General features: G+C 42.0%; 1 protein-coding gene across 4 annotated transcripts in view; it reads left to right on the top strand.

The window, feature by feature from the left end:
• The window catches only part of ST7 (suppression of tumorigenicity 7), a 309,424-nt gene that overhangs the window by 221,949 nt on the left and 71,040 nt on the right, over window positions 1-16,435 (top strand). For all 4 annotated transcript variants that reach the window (XM_061165296.1, XM_061165298.1, XM_061165295.1 and 1 more), the window contains one exon: window positions 12,960-13,110. In XM_061165296.1, the coding sequence (XP_061021279.1) occupies window positions 12,960-13,110 (151 nt within the window). The remainder of the gene's footprint in view (window positions 1-12,959; window positions 13,111-16,435) is intronic.

Raw genomic sequence — 16,435 nt, 5'->3', positions numbered from 1 at the left:
TATCCAGTGCTTAAACATCTCCCTCCACTGTCCGCCAGATCCCACCAGGTGGCAGACCAGCCTAGGCACGAACCTTCAAATGATGGCAGCCACATCCCTTCCCAAGGCACTCAATTCCTGTGGACAATCCACATTTCTTCAGGGTCTTAGTTACTTCCATAGTTTCTTTTTCTCTTTCACAAGAAGTTTTCAGTGGCCTACCCCTGGAATTTTCAGTATATACATGCTGTTTTACCCAATTATAGCCTACTTGGAAAGAGAAAAAATACCAACTATGATAACTATGAATTGCCTTCCATAGATTTCTAGTTTAGTTCCAACCCCAGTAAGAATAGTTAATATTTCAACTTCCAGTGATAAGTATTAGTTATTTACTCCAGGAGGGTTATTCCTAGGAACGCTCTTCACCTGCAAACATGAAGAATAGAGAGTACTGCTCCTAACCACACCACAGGACTGAGAAATAAATAACAATAGTACAAAGTTGTGGATTTCTGTTCTGAAGGGGAGCCTCAAAGTTGTTTGATTACAAACATGATTTCTAAAGCTTTAGATTGCAGCAGAGTATAAGGAGGAAGCACCCCATAGACTCATACTGCCATCAAATTGTGTTACTCCCTTCCCGAGGAAGTGCAGCTGTGTCTCCAGCCCTACAGAAGGTGTCAACTCCTTGGATAGTTCTTCAGGACTGCTTATGATCTAATCCAACTTGTCTTTTCATTTTTTCATAGTTCCTTCCAATAGGCCATCCTCCTCATCCTTCACCCCCACCGTTATAAATGACCACTGGGAAGTGTGTATCTCCCCATCCCAGAATCATTCTTCCCCTCTGGTCTCTCACTACAGCGCACTGATCATGTGCCTACTGGTCACCTCTTTGGAGTTTGATGAGGGGTCTTGGGATCTTAATCATGCTGGTGATTTTCAAGACCTGGGTACACAGTTCAAAAAGACAAAGCTTAAAGTCATTAGAGGAGTTTCCCATTCACTGTGCTTAAAATAGGGGTTTTGAATTTAAAGAGTTTCTCTGTTTTTTAAAGAAAATTTCACTCACGTTGTTGTTGTTCTGTCTCTCAGTTGTGTCCGACTCTGCAACCCCATGGACCGCAACACGCCAGGCTTCACTGTCCTTCACCATGTAATGCTGGACCAGTGAAGGGCCAGCTAGGTTCTATATCTTGTATTGTTACATTGTACTGCTATCTATTGTTTAATGGATTTTTAGCTTCAGTTGTTTTCTTCTGCTTTCCCTACAGATGTGCTTTCCCACCTGCCCTGTTCTTGCTCAGCCTGACAAGGAGGGGTACATTTCTATCAGTGATCCATTACTTTACACAGATTAAGTTAATGAGTGCTTATGTGCTCTTAGTATGCCACACCTCCATCTCAAGGCTCTCCCTGTGAAGAGACACATTTTTGGTTTGGAGCATGTTGCATTCACTCCTTCAGGGTGTTAAAGATAAATTTCACTTTGACAAGTGTCCAAAAAATGACTAAATTATTGGTTTAGTCAAGCTGCATTAGGTATGGTTTTTCCCTCCATAGTTGTATTATAATTTTTTAAATATATATTTGAGAAAAGAGTAAAGAAATCATTCGTAATCCCTTCATATCTAGTCACGGTGGTGCTGGTTTAGTCACTAAGTCATGTTTGACTCTTGCGACCCATGGACTGTAGCTCATCAGGCTTTTCTCTGTCCATGGGATTATCCAGGCAAGAAGACTAAAGTGGGTTGACATTTCTTTCTCCAGGGGATCTTCCCAACCCAAGGTTCGAACCCAGATCTCCTGCATTGTAGGTAGATTCTTTACCAACTGAGCCAGCAGGGAAGCCCCCATATCTAGAAGGAGTAAATACATCCCTAATTCCCAACCATATACTCCAACTGAACAGTCCCATGTTAATTTTCAAAAATATGAATATTCTGTGTGATTGTGATTCCTAAGTATTAAAAAAAATGCATAGAAAAAAGGCAGGAAGAAAACAGTCTTAAATAAAATCTTATGGTTGGGAATCAGGGTATGTTTACTCCTTCTTGGGGAGGATCATTAGATTTTCAGAGTTCTTTGACCTTAAAATGGTTATCCTCTAGCTTCACAGTAAAGTCCAAGACTTTAGCCACGTGCTTTCAAAAATTTAACAATATTTTCTGGATTATTTACTTCCTTTTTCATTATAAAAAGTATATAACATAAAATTTACCCTCTTAACAAAATTTTTAGTGTAAGCATAGTGTTGTTAACTATAAGCCCATTGTAGTACTGAAGATCTCTAGAATCTTTTCTTCTTCGTGACTGAAACTTTATGCCAATTGAACAGCAACTCATCATTTCTCCTTCCTCCCAGGTCCTGGTAACAATCATTCTACTTTCTGCTTCTATGCATTTTACTACTTTAGCTGCCTCATGCAGGTAGAATCATGTATTATCTGTCCTTCTGTGACTAGCTTTTCTCACTTTGCATGATGTCCTCCAAGTTCATCCATTTTGTTGCACAAGGCCGAATTTCCTACCTTTTTAAGACTGAACAATATTCCAGTATGGTATGTATGTGGGTTTATATGTACACACTACATTTTCTTTTTTTATGCATTCATTGATGGAAAATTAGATTGTTTCCACTTCTTTACTACTGTGAATCATGCTGCAGTGAACATGGGAGTGCAAATATCTCTTCAATTCTGTTTTCAGTTCTTTTAGATGAATCCCCAGAAGTGTGGCTGTTGGGTCATATTTTTTAGTTTTTGAGGGGTCTTCATATTGGCTGTCCCATTTTACATCCCTCCTCAACTGTGCACAGGAATTCTAGTTTCTTCACTTCCTTGCTAACACTTGTCATATTCAATTTTTTGATAGTGGCCAATGTAATATGTGTGAGGTGGTATCTCATTGCAGCTTTGATTTGCATTTTCCTGATGGTCTATGACGTTACCTTTTCATGTACCTGTTGATCATTGTATGTCTTCTTTGAAGAAATGGCTATTCAAGTCCTTTGCCGACTCTTAAATCCGGTCATTTTCACTGAGTTGGGGTTCCATTATTTATTTGGATATTAACTTCTTTTCAGATATGGTTTACAAATATTTTCTCCCATTTCATAGGTTGCCTCTTGTGTTGTTTCCTTGGCTATGCAGGAGCTTTTCATTTTAATGTAGTCCCACTTGTCAACTTTGCTTTTGTTGCCAGTGCTTTTGGTATCATATCCAAGCCATCATTGACAAGACCCTGTGTGTTTAAGTCTTAATGCCTTTTTAGTTGATTTTTGCCTATGGTGTAAAATACAGGTATAGTTTTATTCTTTTGCATGTGGATATCCACGCTTTCCAGCACCATTTGTTGAAGAGAATCATTTATTCTTTGTGTTCTCTAATTGTAGACATCAGTTTGAAGTCATCTCAACTAGTGAACGTCTTTGGGCATAAAGATTTTTTTGGTTTTTAAGATTATTAAATTTATCTTAGGATAAATTTACGTAATAAGAATGACTGAATAACATATAGAAGCATTCAGGGTTCTTGATATTTATTGCTGAATTGCTTACCAAAAAAATTATAGCAGTTTACACTCGCATCAGCTGGTGACTCTTACTTTTCCATTTTATCACACTCTCACCAGCATGGAGCAGTTTGTCTAAAACCAAAAAAAAAAAAAAAGAAGGAATATAGAAGTTATGATTTTTATTAAGTACAGACATGTAATTCTGTTCTTTTATTTTGTATTTCTTTGCCACTGCTAGTAACGTGGAACATCGTCAGCCATGTATGTTTCCTGTCTGAATTGTCAGGCCCAGTATGTAAAGTTCCTGTTATTACTGGGAAAATGTTAATTACAATGATGATGCAAGGGGTATGAACATAAGTAGGCAGACTCATCAAATATTATTGGAGGAGTTCAAAAGTGTTTGAAACAAGAGCTCCCACTTCCTGTCCACAAGACCAGAGGAAAGTATGGGAAGGAAGAGTTAATTAGCTCCCCGCCAGGTTTCTTTTTGATAAAATGGGGATAAGAATAAAGCCTTCATAAGGCTGATGAAAAGTAAGTGGAATTACACTGAGTAACTTGTTCAGAACATAGTAGGTGTGCAGTACGTGCTGGCCCTTTCATCACGTCTTCCCTTGTACCTTCAGCTGTTTCTGCACTTGCATGCTGGGCACAAGTACAGGCTGCTTAGAAACACACTTTAATGATACTTCTTAGACTGCCATAATCTGAAGAAGTATAGCCAGAGAGAGTAACAGTGGCGCTACAGTGCCCCGACCTGGAGTGCCCACAGGTTCTCCTCAGCCTCCTGACCTGGAAGAGGCTCTAGCACGTTCCGGCTGCAGCTGTTGTCTTCATGAATTTCTAGTTTGTAACTGCTGGCTAAGTCCTTCACTTGTGACTGATTAAGAGTTACCCATTTCTGACCTCTGCCTTGTACCCTTATTCTAGCACAGTCATTCCTACTTGCCACCACCAAAAAACTCCCAAACCAAACACCAACAAACTAATTAATAATGATTTATTATTTTTATAGCAATAAACAGTTTTTTTCCCTCCTATTACAATCTTATGTGAATCCTCAGTGAACAAAGTAATTAAAAGTAGAATCACTCTGGTTGAAACTGGGACGAGAAGGCTGGTAGCCCTGCAGCCCCAAGGCACCTCTTAATACAGTTTAAAAAATAACAGAAGCCTGGGAGCCATCCCCATCACCACAGGACAATCCCAAACTCGTGAGGTCCCACCCATAGAACAGGAGACCCCACACCCATTCTGAGCCCTGGGCGGGTTGGAGTACTTGGGTGCTGTGGGTGAAGCTGTTGAGGGAGAAATATCAAGAAAAATCACCAGGACCAAAGGGGAAAAACTTTCCTCTTCATCTAGCCCCAAATCCCAGTGCTGCTAAATCTCAGGCTTTTCTTCCTGGGCGCCCCCCAGGACCCTGAAGGGGGTGCATAGGCATCCTGAGGGTGCTGGCGGAAAGGGGCTTGCCACACTCCTGACCCTTAGTCAGCAACAGGGCAGCCTGGGCGCCTGCCACAGAACTTTGAGGTGAGGGTCTAGTTTTTAAATGACAAAAGGAGTATGCAAGGAAAGGCTTAAGAAAATGTAGAGGGAAGAATGAAGAATGTTATGACAGAAATGCACTCCCATTAAAAATTTGCATTTTTTTAAAAAGAAAAGTTCATCTCATGTTAATCTAAAATTTCATGGGGATTTCTAGAGATTTGTGGGGAAAAGCATCCTGGTAAATGTATATGCTAATGGTGTATCCATGGGACCTTGTTATAGTGATGGAAATTCTGTTTCTTGCAAACACTAATGTAATCCTCCCTTTATAGCTTAGTAAAGCTGATTGACAGAGTATAAAATTGCTTTTTAATCGAATTTAGGAAACAAAATGTGTCGTGGGTTTTAGCATTTAAAAGTGCTTGAAGCATGGAAGCAGAAACTCAGAATACCCTGGCAGATTGTCTATGATATTGTATGTCAATGGCACATTTCAGAAATATTATTATTTCAATATAAGTTTCTTTGACTTGAGTCATATTTTGTTCCAAAGCTTTTTTTGGATTAGAGAAAGGAGAATGTATTGTGGAAATAGGACCCAGGGAAAAATGAACACAAACCAGTTTTTAGCCACATTTCTCAAAAACAGAAAGTTTCTAAGAGGTCTTTCTCTTTAACAAAAAGCAGTGTAGCTGCTCCCACAGAGGACACTCTCACCGAGAGCCCCGCCTTCCCCCGCTCATCCTGTCTGATGTTTCCTCAGCCTCTGGTCCCACTGACCACTTTCTATATCGAGGTCATCTTGGCTCCGTGCCACCTTCTCCCTGTGCTGCCTCTCTGGGCTCTGCTGCTGCAGCACTTCCTCCCTGCCCTCCCTCAGGGTGGTCCTCAGTCCTCTCCTTTCCTTCTGGAAGCCCTCCTGGGAGACCTCGTGTACTCCTGCGTCTTCAGCCTCTCTGCTCCCCGCACAGCCAGACCAGCATGCCTTCACTCCTCCCTTCAGGCCATCACTCCAGAGGTGTTTTGTAGGCACTTCAGCTGTTTTTGTTTCCTTCCCACCACTAAGCCTCTTCCTTCTCTGGTGTCTTTATCTTAGCTGATGATCTCCCATTATGGTAGTTTCCTAAACTAGAAATATCTCAATCACCTTGAGTCCTTCTCTTATCCTTAGACTCAGCCAGGTGGCAAGTTCAGAGGAAGTCCCGCTCTTCAGTCTCATCGGCCCTCCCTTGGACAGGAGCTTTTTAAGACTTTGCTAACCTTAATCTGTTCCCTATCTGGTGCTGCTACACATGACTTGCCCGTTTCTTTATGGAGAAACTTTGGTACAAACTGTACCAACTCTCTTCCCAAGGCCTACTGCGGGGGTTTTCAGACTCTGCCCAGGAGCTATTGGAGTCTTCAGTCCTTCTTGGGTGCTTCCCTAAGATTCCCCCACAGCTTTGTTTTACATTAACTTCACATTCTGTGTTACGTTTCTTTTTTTCTTCAAAACAGAATTTTCAGGGTCTCACAGTTCGAAAACCACAGAATAACTCAGGGCAAAGGTTGTACTCTGGGGCAAATCACGCAAGGCCTTTTACATCCACGTTTCCTGCTTCACTCCCTGGAGAGTAGCATGAAACCTGAGTTCCAGGATAGGTTCCATCACACACAAATCGTGCAACCCTGGACAAGCTATTTAACTTCCCAAAGTGTCCGTTTTTTTCACCTGTAAAATAGGAATAATAGTATCAGCTCCCTCACACAGTTGTAAGGAGTACCTGAGATAAGTATGCTTGACATGTGTTAGCGCTTCATCAGAGTTGGCCATTCCCGTCAGCTTAGTACTCAAGCCCTTCAAGACGCAAACCCATTATGGCCTGTGATGCTTTGGCCCAGCCTTACAGTGGCTTCTGCCTCCCCTCATCTTTACAGTTAAACTCTTGTTTATTTAGTAAGACTGACTCATATTTTCCTCTTTCTGTGAAGCTGTCCCAGAGACAGTGTTCCTCATTTGCTTCCTTAGTACTAAGTATATGCCTCTTACTAAGACAGTCATCATGTTGAATTTTATTGTTTCTTTGTACATGTGTGCACACATGCATGTTTACACACACACACTCTCTCTCACTCTCACACTCCTACAAAGATTAGAGGTCACCAAGGTGGGGACCTGACCTGATCATGTCCATGCACTTGAGGTGACTTGTGGATGTGCCCATATCTGTGCCCCTGGGGTAGACTATAGGGTCCTCCCACATGTGTCATTGGAGAACACTGTGGCCCCTGCTATGGGCTTCCAAGGTGGCACAGAGCCTGCTTGCCAGTGCAAGAGCTGCAGGAGATCCGGGTTCCATCCCTGGGTCAGGAAGATCCCCTGGAGGAGGAAATGGCAACTCACTCTAGTATTCCTGGTCTGGAGAATCCCATGGACAGAGGAGCCTGGGGGGCTACAGTCCATAGGGTTGCAAAGAGTCAGATACAACTGGGCACGTATGCATAACAGTGACCACTGCTACATCTGTGCCCTTGGGGAACAGCACGCCCATAACTTTTCTTGGGATATACCGTGGACATGCTGTATTTTATGAATGAAGCAAAGTAGCTGATGAATAGATAAGTGAACCAGCAAGAAGCAGCGAGCTTGAGAAGAGGACACCTGGGTGGTACTATAGCTCACCCGGCTGAATTTGGCATTTCAGCTTTGCTTTGTGCTTGTCTTCACACTGGTCAGTTGATGACCCCTGGCAGCCAGTTCTCTTTAGCTGAACTGCTACTGCTATAAAATTGCCGAAGTGTTTTACCGAGAAACAGATTAAATCATCTGTGGGACATATATCCACAGGAAACACAACTTCCCTCCACAGTAATTTAAATACTTCATTTGTTTGTTGGTTAGCAAAAAATAGCTTTTATTTAATGAATACTCCTGTGCCAGGAACTGTGTGAATACTTTGCAAATATCATCCTATGTAGTGTACAGAAGTTAAAGCAGCAAGAGGGTATTGTTATTATTCTGTTTTAACAGATGAGCAAACTGAGTTTGAAAAAATTACATAACTTGTCCGAGGTCTTTTAGAATAGTGGAGACGGGATCCAAGCAGCAGTTTAAGGGAGCAGGGAGCAAATGAGCAGTGGAACGGGGCGAAGGACTGCCTGAGGCCCCACTGCAGCATGGTCAGAGCGAGCCGTGGTCCCTTTCAGGCATCTCTGTTCTATTCCAGCGTGTGTCTTGCTGACTCCAGGGAGTGGACATCACTGAAACTCAGAATATGCAGCATGGCTTCTCAGTCAGTCAGTCAGTCAGTTCAGTCGCTCAGTCGTGTCCGACTCTTTGCGACCCCATGAATCGCAGCACGCCAGGCCTCCCTGTCCATCACCAACTTCTGGAGTTTACTCAAACCCATGTCCATCGAGTCGGTGATGCCATCCAACCATCTCATCCTCTGTCATCCCCTTCTCCTCCTGCCCCCAATCCCTCCCAGCATCAGGGTCTTTTCCAATGAGTCAACTCTTTGCATGAGGTGGCCAAAGTACTGGAGTTTCAGCTTCAGCATCAGTCCTTCCACTGTAGCACTAGTTTATTCTCTGAGCCCTTTACTGATGTTTTTAACACATCATTTCTAAGCTTAATGCCTCTTTCAGAGCCAGTTGCACCAAACATGAAAAATTGATCCCCTGGTTATCTTGTTTGTTTGTGTGGTTTGCTTTTTATGTTTCTGATGCAAGTCTAAAAAATAGTTTTGTTATTATATACACACACACACATGCACATACATATATATGTAGAGAGAGAGAAAATATTAAAATGCTTATTACAGAAAACTTGGAAAGCATAGAAAAAGTGGAAAGATTAATCTCCATAAGATCAAGTATTTTCCACCATTAACATTCAATCTGTGACCTTCCAATGCTTTTAATTACTACATGTACATTTGTATTATCAAAATCACAATCTGTATGATACATTTGTTTTGTTCTTTCTTCATTTAGTGATATGTCATGAACATTTTCTCATGCTAATAAATATTCTTCCACTACCTGATTTTGGATGAGGAACATGATAGGCTTCATCTAAATGTATTGTAGTCTAATTAATTTGTTCTTTCTCATTTTCTTTAATCCCATGTTTTTGCCAGCTATTTTCATAGGACTTCTGCTGTTACCAGTGTTGAAAATCCAAAAAGGGAGTATGGACTGTTTGGCATTAATATCTGTGTGAAGGAAACATGTTGGAATCATGTTCACTCTAATTATTATAGAATTTTAAGACCTTAACAGAAGAGATCTGAGCAGTCACCTGGGGTAGCCTGTGACAGGGCACCTCCCTCCTACACCATTCCCGACAGGTGAACCAGCCTCTGCTCACAGACCTCCATAAGCAGACACCACTCAGCTCCTCTTCATCTGTGCTAATGTGTTATGTTCCTATCTTGAGCTTAGGAGCAAGATTCTGACACAAATAGATTTTGAAAAGTTGCTTCCGAAACCTTTAGAAGCATGTGCTTCAAGTGCAATGTGATTTGAGAATCTGGGAAGGAAGTCAGAGGCAGGATGGCAGGCAAGATAGCGCAGAATGCTGGCCTAGCTAATTGAAACCAAGGCACTGCTGCAGACAGGCAGGGAGTGTTCTCTGATTTGCAAGCTACAGTTATTCTAATTGATTTCTGCATAGTTGTGGATAGGGATCTGCCCTTTCCATTTATTCTTCTCTTGACAAGTAAGATGTGAAATGTTGTTCCATGCCTTTCTAATTTAAATGTTGCACATGTTGAGAACTAATCTTGCCAACCATTTTAAACCAGGCCAGAAACATAACACACTGTTGTTATTAGTCTTCATTATTTGGTTAGAGCCAACATTTTGTTTGAAACCATGCTGCAATATAAATCTCCTTTATAGACAAAACCTGCTTATGCCATAAAGTAGATGCAATGGGAAGGCAGCTGAGTTTTCTTGGTGAGCTGCACTCCTTCGTCTCATGAGGCTGTTAAGGCCAGGGATGCTCATTTTGAGAGACTTCTTGGGAAATGAGATTCATGTTCTTTGGGATCTTTTACCTGAGCTGAGACATATAACTAATCTAAGGTGGTGTGTGAAGAGTACACATACACAGAGATCAGAGGGAGTTAGAGGAGAAACAGAGCATTACCTCACAGCCCGCACTGGGGGCTGCGGACAGTGTCCTGGAAGCCACATGCACCACGTTCAGTCAACAGGCTGAGTAAACCAGCTGTCTCATACACTTGTGCACTACTGCTTTCCAGATATTATGTAGACACCCTGGTGGCCAGTAATATTTTTAAATGAATTCTTGTATTATTACTATTTATTGTAACTTTCTGCCTTATTGTGTATTTTTGATCAGTAGATTTGACACACATCTGTGAAATTTTTTCATGTTATAAATGGTTTCGATTACTTGAAGATTAGAAACTTCCATTGTTTGAATCAATGCTGTCCACTAGGACTTTCTTTTTTTTTTTTTTTTTTATTAGTTGGAGGCTAATTACTTCACAACATTTCAGTGGGTTGTTATCACGGAAATATCTCTGCCTTGTCCAGTAGTATAGTCACTAACTCCATACAGCATTTCAGGACTTGAAATATGGCTAGTGGGAACTGAGGAACTGAATTTTTAATTTAATTTTATTTTAATTAATAAATAGATACACATTAAATAGAGGATACCACATTGGACAACACAGATCTATTGTATCCCTTTGTAGATAATTTTCTAGAGGTCCTCCCTCCTTCCCCAAGTTCTTTCTGCCACACCCCTTCCTGGTTTGTTGAGGCTTCTACCCACTTGTGGGTGTCTACCAGGCCACTTCTTCTCAGGTGCTCCTATTCCTGAAGGTTCTTTAGCCCAAGAGAAGGGTTCTCTCACAGATGCTTAATGATATGATTTTGAAAGCCTTTCCTAATCATAGAAATGAAAAGGAATGGTAAGTTACACTTTTCTTTCAACCACCATCCAATCCTTAGGAATTTGAGGTTTCTATTTTCCTGGGATACATGAGATAGGGGTTTTCATATTTAGTTTGTTTCAAAGGTCATATAACATGATCTTTCTTTAAAAGTTGACTGCTTGGTAGGCCGTAAATAATTATTAGAAACTCAGAAATCAAAATCTTATTCTAGGGCACTCATTAAGCAAGAAATTTTCCCTTTCCTTTGCTCTCTTGATGATTATTGAGAGTGACCAGAAGGTCTTCCTTCTCTAACTTTGAAAAAATATCAATACAGCTCGGAGCATTTTATAAGTTATGACTCTTGGGACCTTCTAAGATCATCATGGCAGTGGCACCATATGATATAATAACTTCTGTTAAGGTAAAATCACAAGATGATAGCCAAATATCTCTGAATGTAAAATTCACCTTTGTATTTATATTATGATTGATATTTATTATAGATACAGTGCTAGTACAGTTAGTAGGTAATTCAAAATCATTATCTTTCCCAAAAGATGTGTGTTGTGCAGTGTTTTAAAGCAAGATGAAGGCAGAAAGCAATAACATGTAGAATTCAAAAAAGCATATGAACTCATACCCAGGGAGCTCTCATCAAACTAATGACCACCTTTCATGGACCAGCCTGGGAAGAGGTGTTTCCCTGGAGGAGGACCTTCAAACCCGCCCGCTCCACAAGGGTGAAGGTGCAGGCTGCTCTCTGCTGCCCTCGGTTGAGCCTTCTCACTTCCTGCTCTTCCTACTTTGAAGCTCTGAGTTCTCTTCAGATATCAGACCCAGAGCAAGGGAAGTTTCATTTGCTGAGCTCAGAGGCCAGAATATGTCCACCCGGCTCCTGCTGGGCAGTGTGCCCTGACACCGAACACGCCGAGAGGCAAGGAAGCTTAAGGCCACTGCACCCCCGGGCCCAGCGTGCACAGTGAGATGAGAGGGAGACGCTGATGGGTGTCTCGTGATCTCCGTTCTGTGTCTTTGGATTCTTCCACTCTTCACCCTCTCTCATAAATTTCCTCCAACACATGAATCCAGACAGTTGTTTCTGACATTAAAGTTGTGTTGGACTTCTCATAGCACCTCCATTCGCCGTGGTGGTGCTGTTTTCATGAAACACATGCCTCTGTGGCCTGCTAATCTCCTTTTGATAGGAGATACCTGGGTTGTTGCGACTGTGGTTGGCAGTTGGGTGTGTGTCTGTGTGCTGGGGACAGATCCCAAGGGGAGGCGGTGAGGAGTGGAGCATGGGGAACGCCAGCCAGCAAAGACCAGTGAGCTTTTGCAAATATAAAATACCAGCCTGAATTTGCTTCCCTTTCTATTCTGTAGTAAACACAAAGGAATACAGATGGAAACTTAGTCTTCTATGAGCCCCCAGGAAGAATATCTATCCTCTCCCTGTGCTCTTGAGGCCCCTGAAGTGTTTGAAAGGAGCCAGAGGAAGAACATGCTTTGGGGTCTATTCTGCTCCCTCCGTCTGGGCCTTCCTGTGCCCAGGCTGCCACCCCTCCTTCTCCAGCATCTGAGGAGCTACAGGTGACCCTTTCCACAGGACTCTGGCCTTCTCCGTGGTAGATCTGTGTAGGGAAACTAATGGGCAGTGCTCGGCATCCCTGTCTCTCTACTTCAGTTGGTTTAGACTTATGACTTCTTAACCTTCATGTGTTTGCTTCATGTATTTTCCTTCTGGTTACAAAATTATGCCAAATGATCGTATCTTCTAAATTTTCCTTTTTCTGCTTGAGTCTATATGTATATATTTCTTTGATTAGAATATCTTAGCCTGAAAGCCTCTGATCTTCACTGTAGGAAACTAGTACAAGGCTAATTATCTGTCAGCAAACTTTGGATTGCTAGATGTTTCCGTAATTGCCCTCAAATGTGGTATTGAGGTTGCAGGTTTGAGGAAACACTTATGAACAGTGGCTTTGGGGAAATTAACCTTCCATTTTCAATACTGAATTCCAAATTACTGTGTATTAACGCATCTGTCTCCTGCCTCTTTTAAAATTTCAGTACCTACTAGAAATGAAAAGCTTGATCCTGCCCCCAGAACACATCCTGAAGCGAGGGGACAGTGAAGCGATAGCATATGCGTTCTTCCATCTGGCTCACTGGAAGAGGGTGGAAGGAGCTTTGAATCTTCTCCATTGCACATGGGAAGGCAGTAAGTAATTTTCTTTCTTTGAAACATTTTGCTTTAAAAGCATCAAAACATGCTAAAGCTGTTTTTGCCCTGAGCATTTGTGATGAATGATGAAGATTTACATATCTATAGCTGTGCTCTGTGATATTCCATCACAGAGATGTGGTTAATTACTCAGGCTCTCTGGTTTCCCAGTGGTGGTGGGTGTTATTGTGGTGATGTTGCCTCTCCACCTCAAAAAGGCACGTTTACACAGCGGAGGGGTGGATCTGGGCTCCAGCAGTCATGCTGTGCTTAGGTGCTCAGTCGTGTCCGACTCTTTGCAACCTGCCAGGCTCCTCTGTCTATGGGAATTCTCCAGGCAAGAATACTGGACTGGGTTGCCATGCCCTCCTCCAGGGGATCTTCCCAACCCAGAGATCAGAGGAGCACTCTACTCCTGCAAACTCTCTTTGGAGACCCAGACAGCCCCTCGGCATCATGGGAGTCTTTGGCATGGAGCCAGGCCCCTTGCTGGGCTCTGATGACCCCTTCCAGATGGCCTTTCTGGGAGGGCTGGCTGAAGAGCCACAGTTATCCTCCAGGAGAGCTTGGTTGGCCAAACAAAAGGGAGCAGCAGTTATGCTTCAGGACAACTGGACCCTAGTATGGTGGCAGGGGTAGCCTTGTGTGTTGAGGAATAAGTGCCTGTTAGATGGATGTGGGGATACATTGATCTGAGCAGCTGCTGGCATCATTCTGTGTGAGAAGAAGTGGCTGCAATGGTGGGTGAGACATGCTCCCGGCCCCAGAGAAGCATCTCATTCAATTGGAAGGAGTAACCAGCAGCATCAGCAGCTGCTCAATGATTTTTCAGACGGGAGAGACCTATGGGGTGGAGCAGTCATGGGTAACCTTATGGGTCATATGAGATTTGAACCAAGCCTTGAAGAACTAGGACAGTTTTATAAGCAAGGACACTGTGAACAGTGCTAAGTGTGTGTGGGGGGGAGCTGTCAGGGAGAATGAAAAGGACTCAAGATTGTGAATTATTGAATATGTATATTGACACTGTTATCATAAATTTAAGCAAAACAAGCATAACATGTAGCACGGGTTTTTCCCCCTTCATGGGGGAAAAGAAATTTGAGTCTTCTGATAATTTTTCCTTAGTTCACCCCTATTCTGATCAGCCTCACAAGCAAAAGTCTTTTTAGTCCCTTTCACTGTTTATTTTTGTTCCTTCCATTTTCATTTTGCCAATCTTCTACTCTTCCCTTTTCCTGCCCTTCCCTAACCCAGCAGGAATCTAAACTGGTACAGGAAAGGGGCGGGAGCAGTCAAATGAGACAGAGTAAAAGTAACTTGACAGAGATAGGACTCAAGTTGATTGCAAGTTTTTTGTTTAGTTGTTTTGAAAATACTTTTTCAGAGAATTGTAGCCGGTCTAGTTAAATCATTTACTGTTTATAACTTGAGGGGTGGTGACTTGGTAGATATTTCTACACTCACTCTGTAAGTGTAATAACCTACTCCAAGTGTCCTGGTCCTGGTATCTGGATGTGTTAAGACAGCAGACTCTTGCTCAGGGTGTGTGTGGACACATGTACAGTTCTCTCTGGCTTGGGCTTATTGTTGCATTTATGGTGTTCTATACAGATGAGACAAAAGGAATTTTTATTTAAACATGAGAAAGAAAGAGATAAAGCCCAGCAAGACTGAACATGAGAGGCCTTACCTAGTATTAGTCATGGTAAAATTAAATGGACAAATTGGCTTACCAAGTAAGAACATATGTATAGATTCAGTTCAGGCGCTCAGTTGTGTCTGACTCTTTGTGACCCCATGGACTGCAGCACGCCAGGCCTCCCTACCCATCACCAACTCCCGGAGCTTACTCAGACTCATGTCCTTTGAGTTGGTAATATTATCCAACCATCTCATCCTCTGTTGTCCCCTTCTCCTCCCGGCCTCAATCTTTCCCAGCATCAAGGTCTTTTCAAATGAGTCAGTTCTTCACATCAGGTGGCCAAAGCATTGGAGTTTCAGCTTCAACATCAGTCCTTCCAATGAATATTCAGGACTGATTTCCTTTAGGATGGGACTGGTTGGATCTCCTTGCAGTCTAAGGGACTCTCAGGAGTCTCCTCCAACAGCACAGTTCAAAAGGATCAATTCATTGATACTCAGCTTTTTTTATAGTCCAACTCTCACATCCATACATGACTACTGGAAAAACTAAAGCTTTGACTAGACAGACCTTTGTTGGTAAAGTAATGTCTCTACTTTTTAATATGCTGTCTAGGTTGGTTATAACTTTTCTTCCAAGGAGCAAGTGTCTTTTAATTTCATGGCTGCAGTCACCATTGCAGTGATTTTGGAGCCCCCAAAAATAAAGTCTGTCACTGTTTCCATTGTTTCCCCATCAATTTGCCATGAAATGATGGGGCTGGATGCCATGATCTTAGTTTTCTGAATGTTGAGTTTTAAGCCAACTTTTTCACTCTCCTCTTTCACTTTCATCAAGAGGCTCTTTAGTTCTTCTTTGCTTTCTGCCATAAGGGTGATATCATCTGCATATCTGAGGTTATTGATATTTGTCCCTGCAATCTTGATTCCAGCTAGTGCTTCATCCAGCCCAGCGTTTCTCATGATGTACTCTGCATATAAGTTAAATAAGCAGGGTGACAACATACAGCCTTGACGTACTCCTTTTTAGATTTGGAACCAGTCTGTTGTTCCATGTCGTTCTTACTGTTGCTTGTTGACCTTCAATGTATGGATTGGTATCTTGGAAATATAGTAATAGAAGCTTATTGATTGGATCTGATTGATAAGATAGTTAGTCGTATAGAAAAGGTCAGAAGAGGGGTGGGGCAAGAAATGATAAAGACACAGTATTAGGAATGGCGTAACTGTAAAAATAAAAAATAATGAAAAAATTCTGTTTGGAAGTTAGTTACCCCATAAATCCAGATAACAATGGGGAGATGCTTTGGAAACAGTGGGAAGGACAGTGACATTGTGAGAGATGGGAAGTGACACAGTGATCCCCACATCAAGCAGTGAGGTACCATTGGGGGGGATGTAATTACCTCAAATTAGATGGGTGGAACACTTTATTAGAATAAAAAGAAATGGTGAGTTTTTAGACATAAAACAGCATGGCAGGGCAGTCAGGGACCTATATGGAAGGCAAACTCTGCATTTAATACTTATAGATAATTAAGAACCAAGCCAGGAAATTACACAGCTGTTCGGTTTTCAAAAAGAGAGTCATACCATTCAGTTTTAGAAAAGAGAACCATGAGAGTGCTTACCAGGTGCTGACTACCTTAGTAGTTAATTAAGGACCTTAGTAGAGGAC

Source organism: Dama dama, chromosome 18, assembly GCF_033118175.1.
Source record: "Dama dama isolate Ldn47 chromosome 18, ASM3311817v1, whole genome shotgun sequence".
NCBI classification, from domain to species: Eukaryota; Metazoa; Chordata; class Mammalia; order Artiodactyla; family Cervidae; genus Dama; species Dama dama.
Note: the sequence above shows the minus strand (reverse complement) of the source record. Positions and strands in the feature narration are given on the sequence as shown.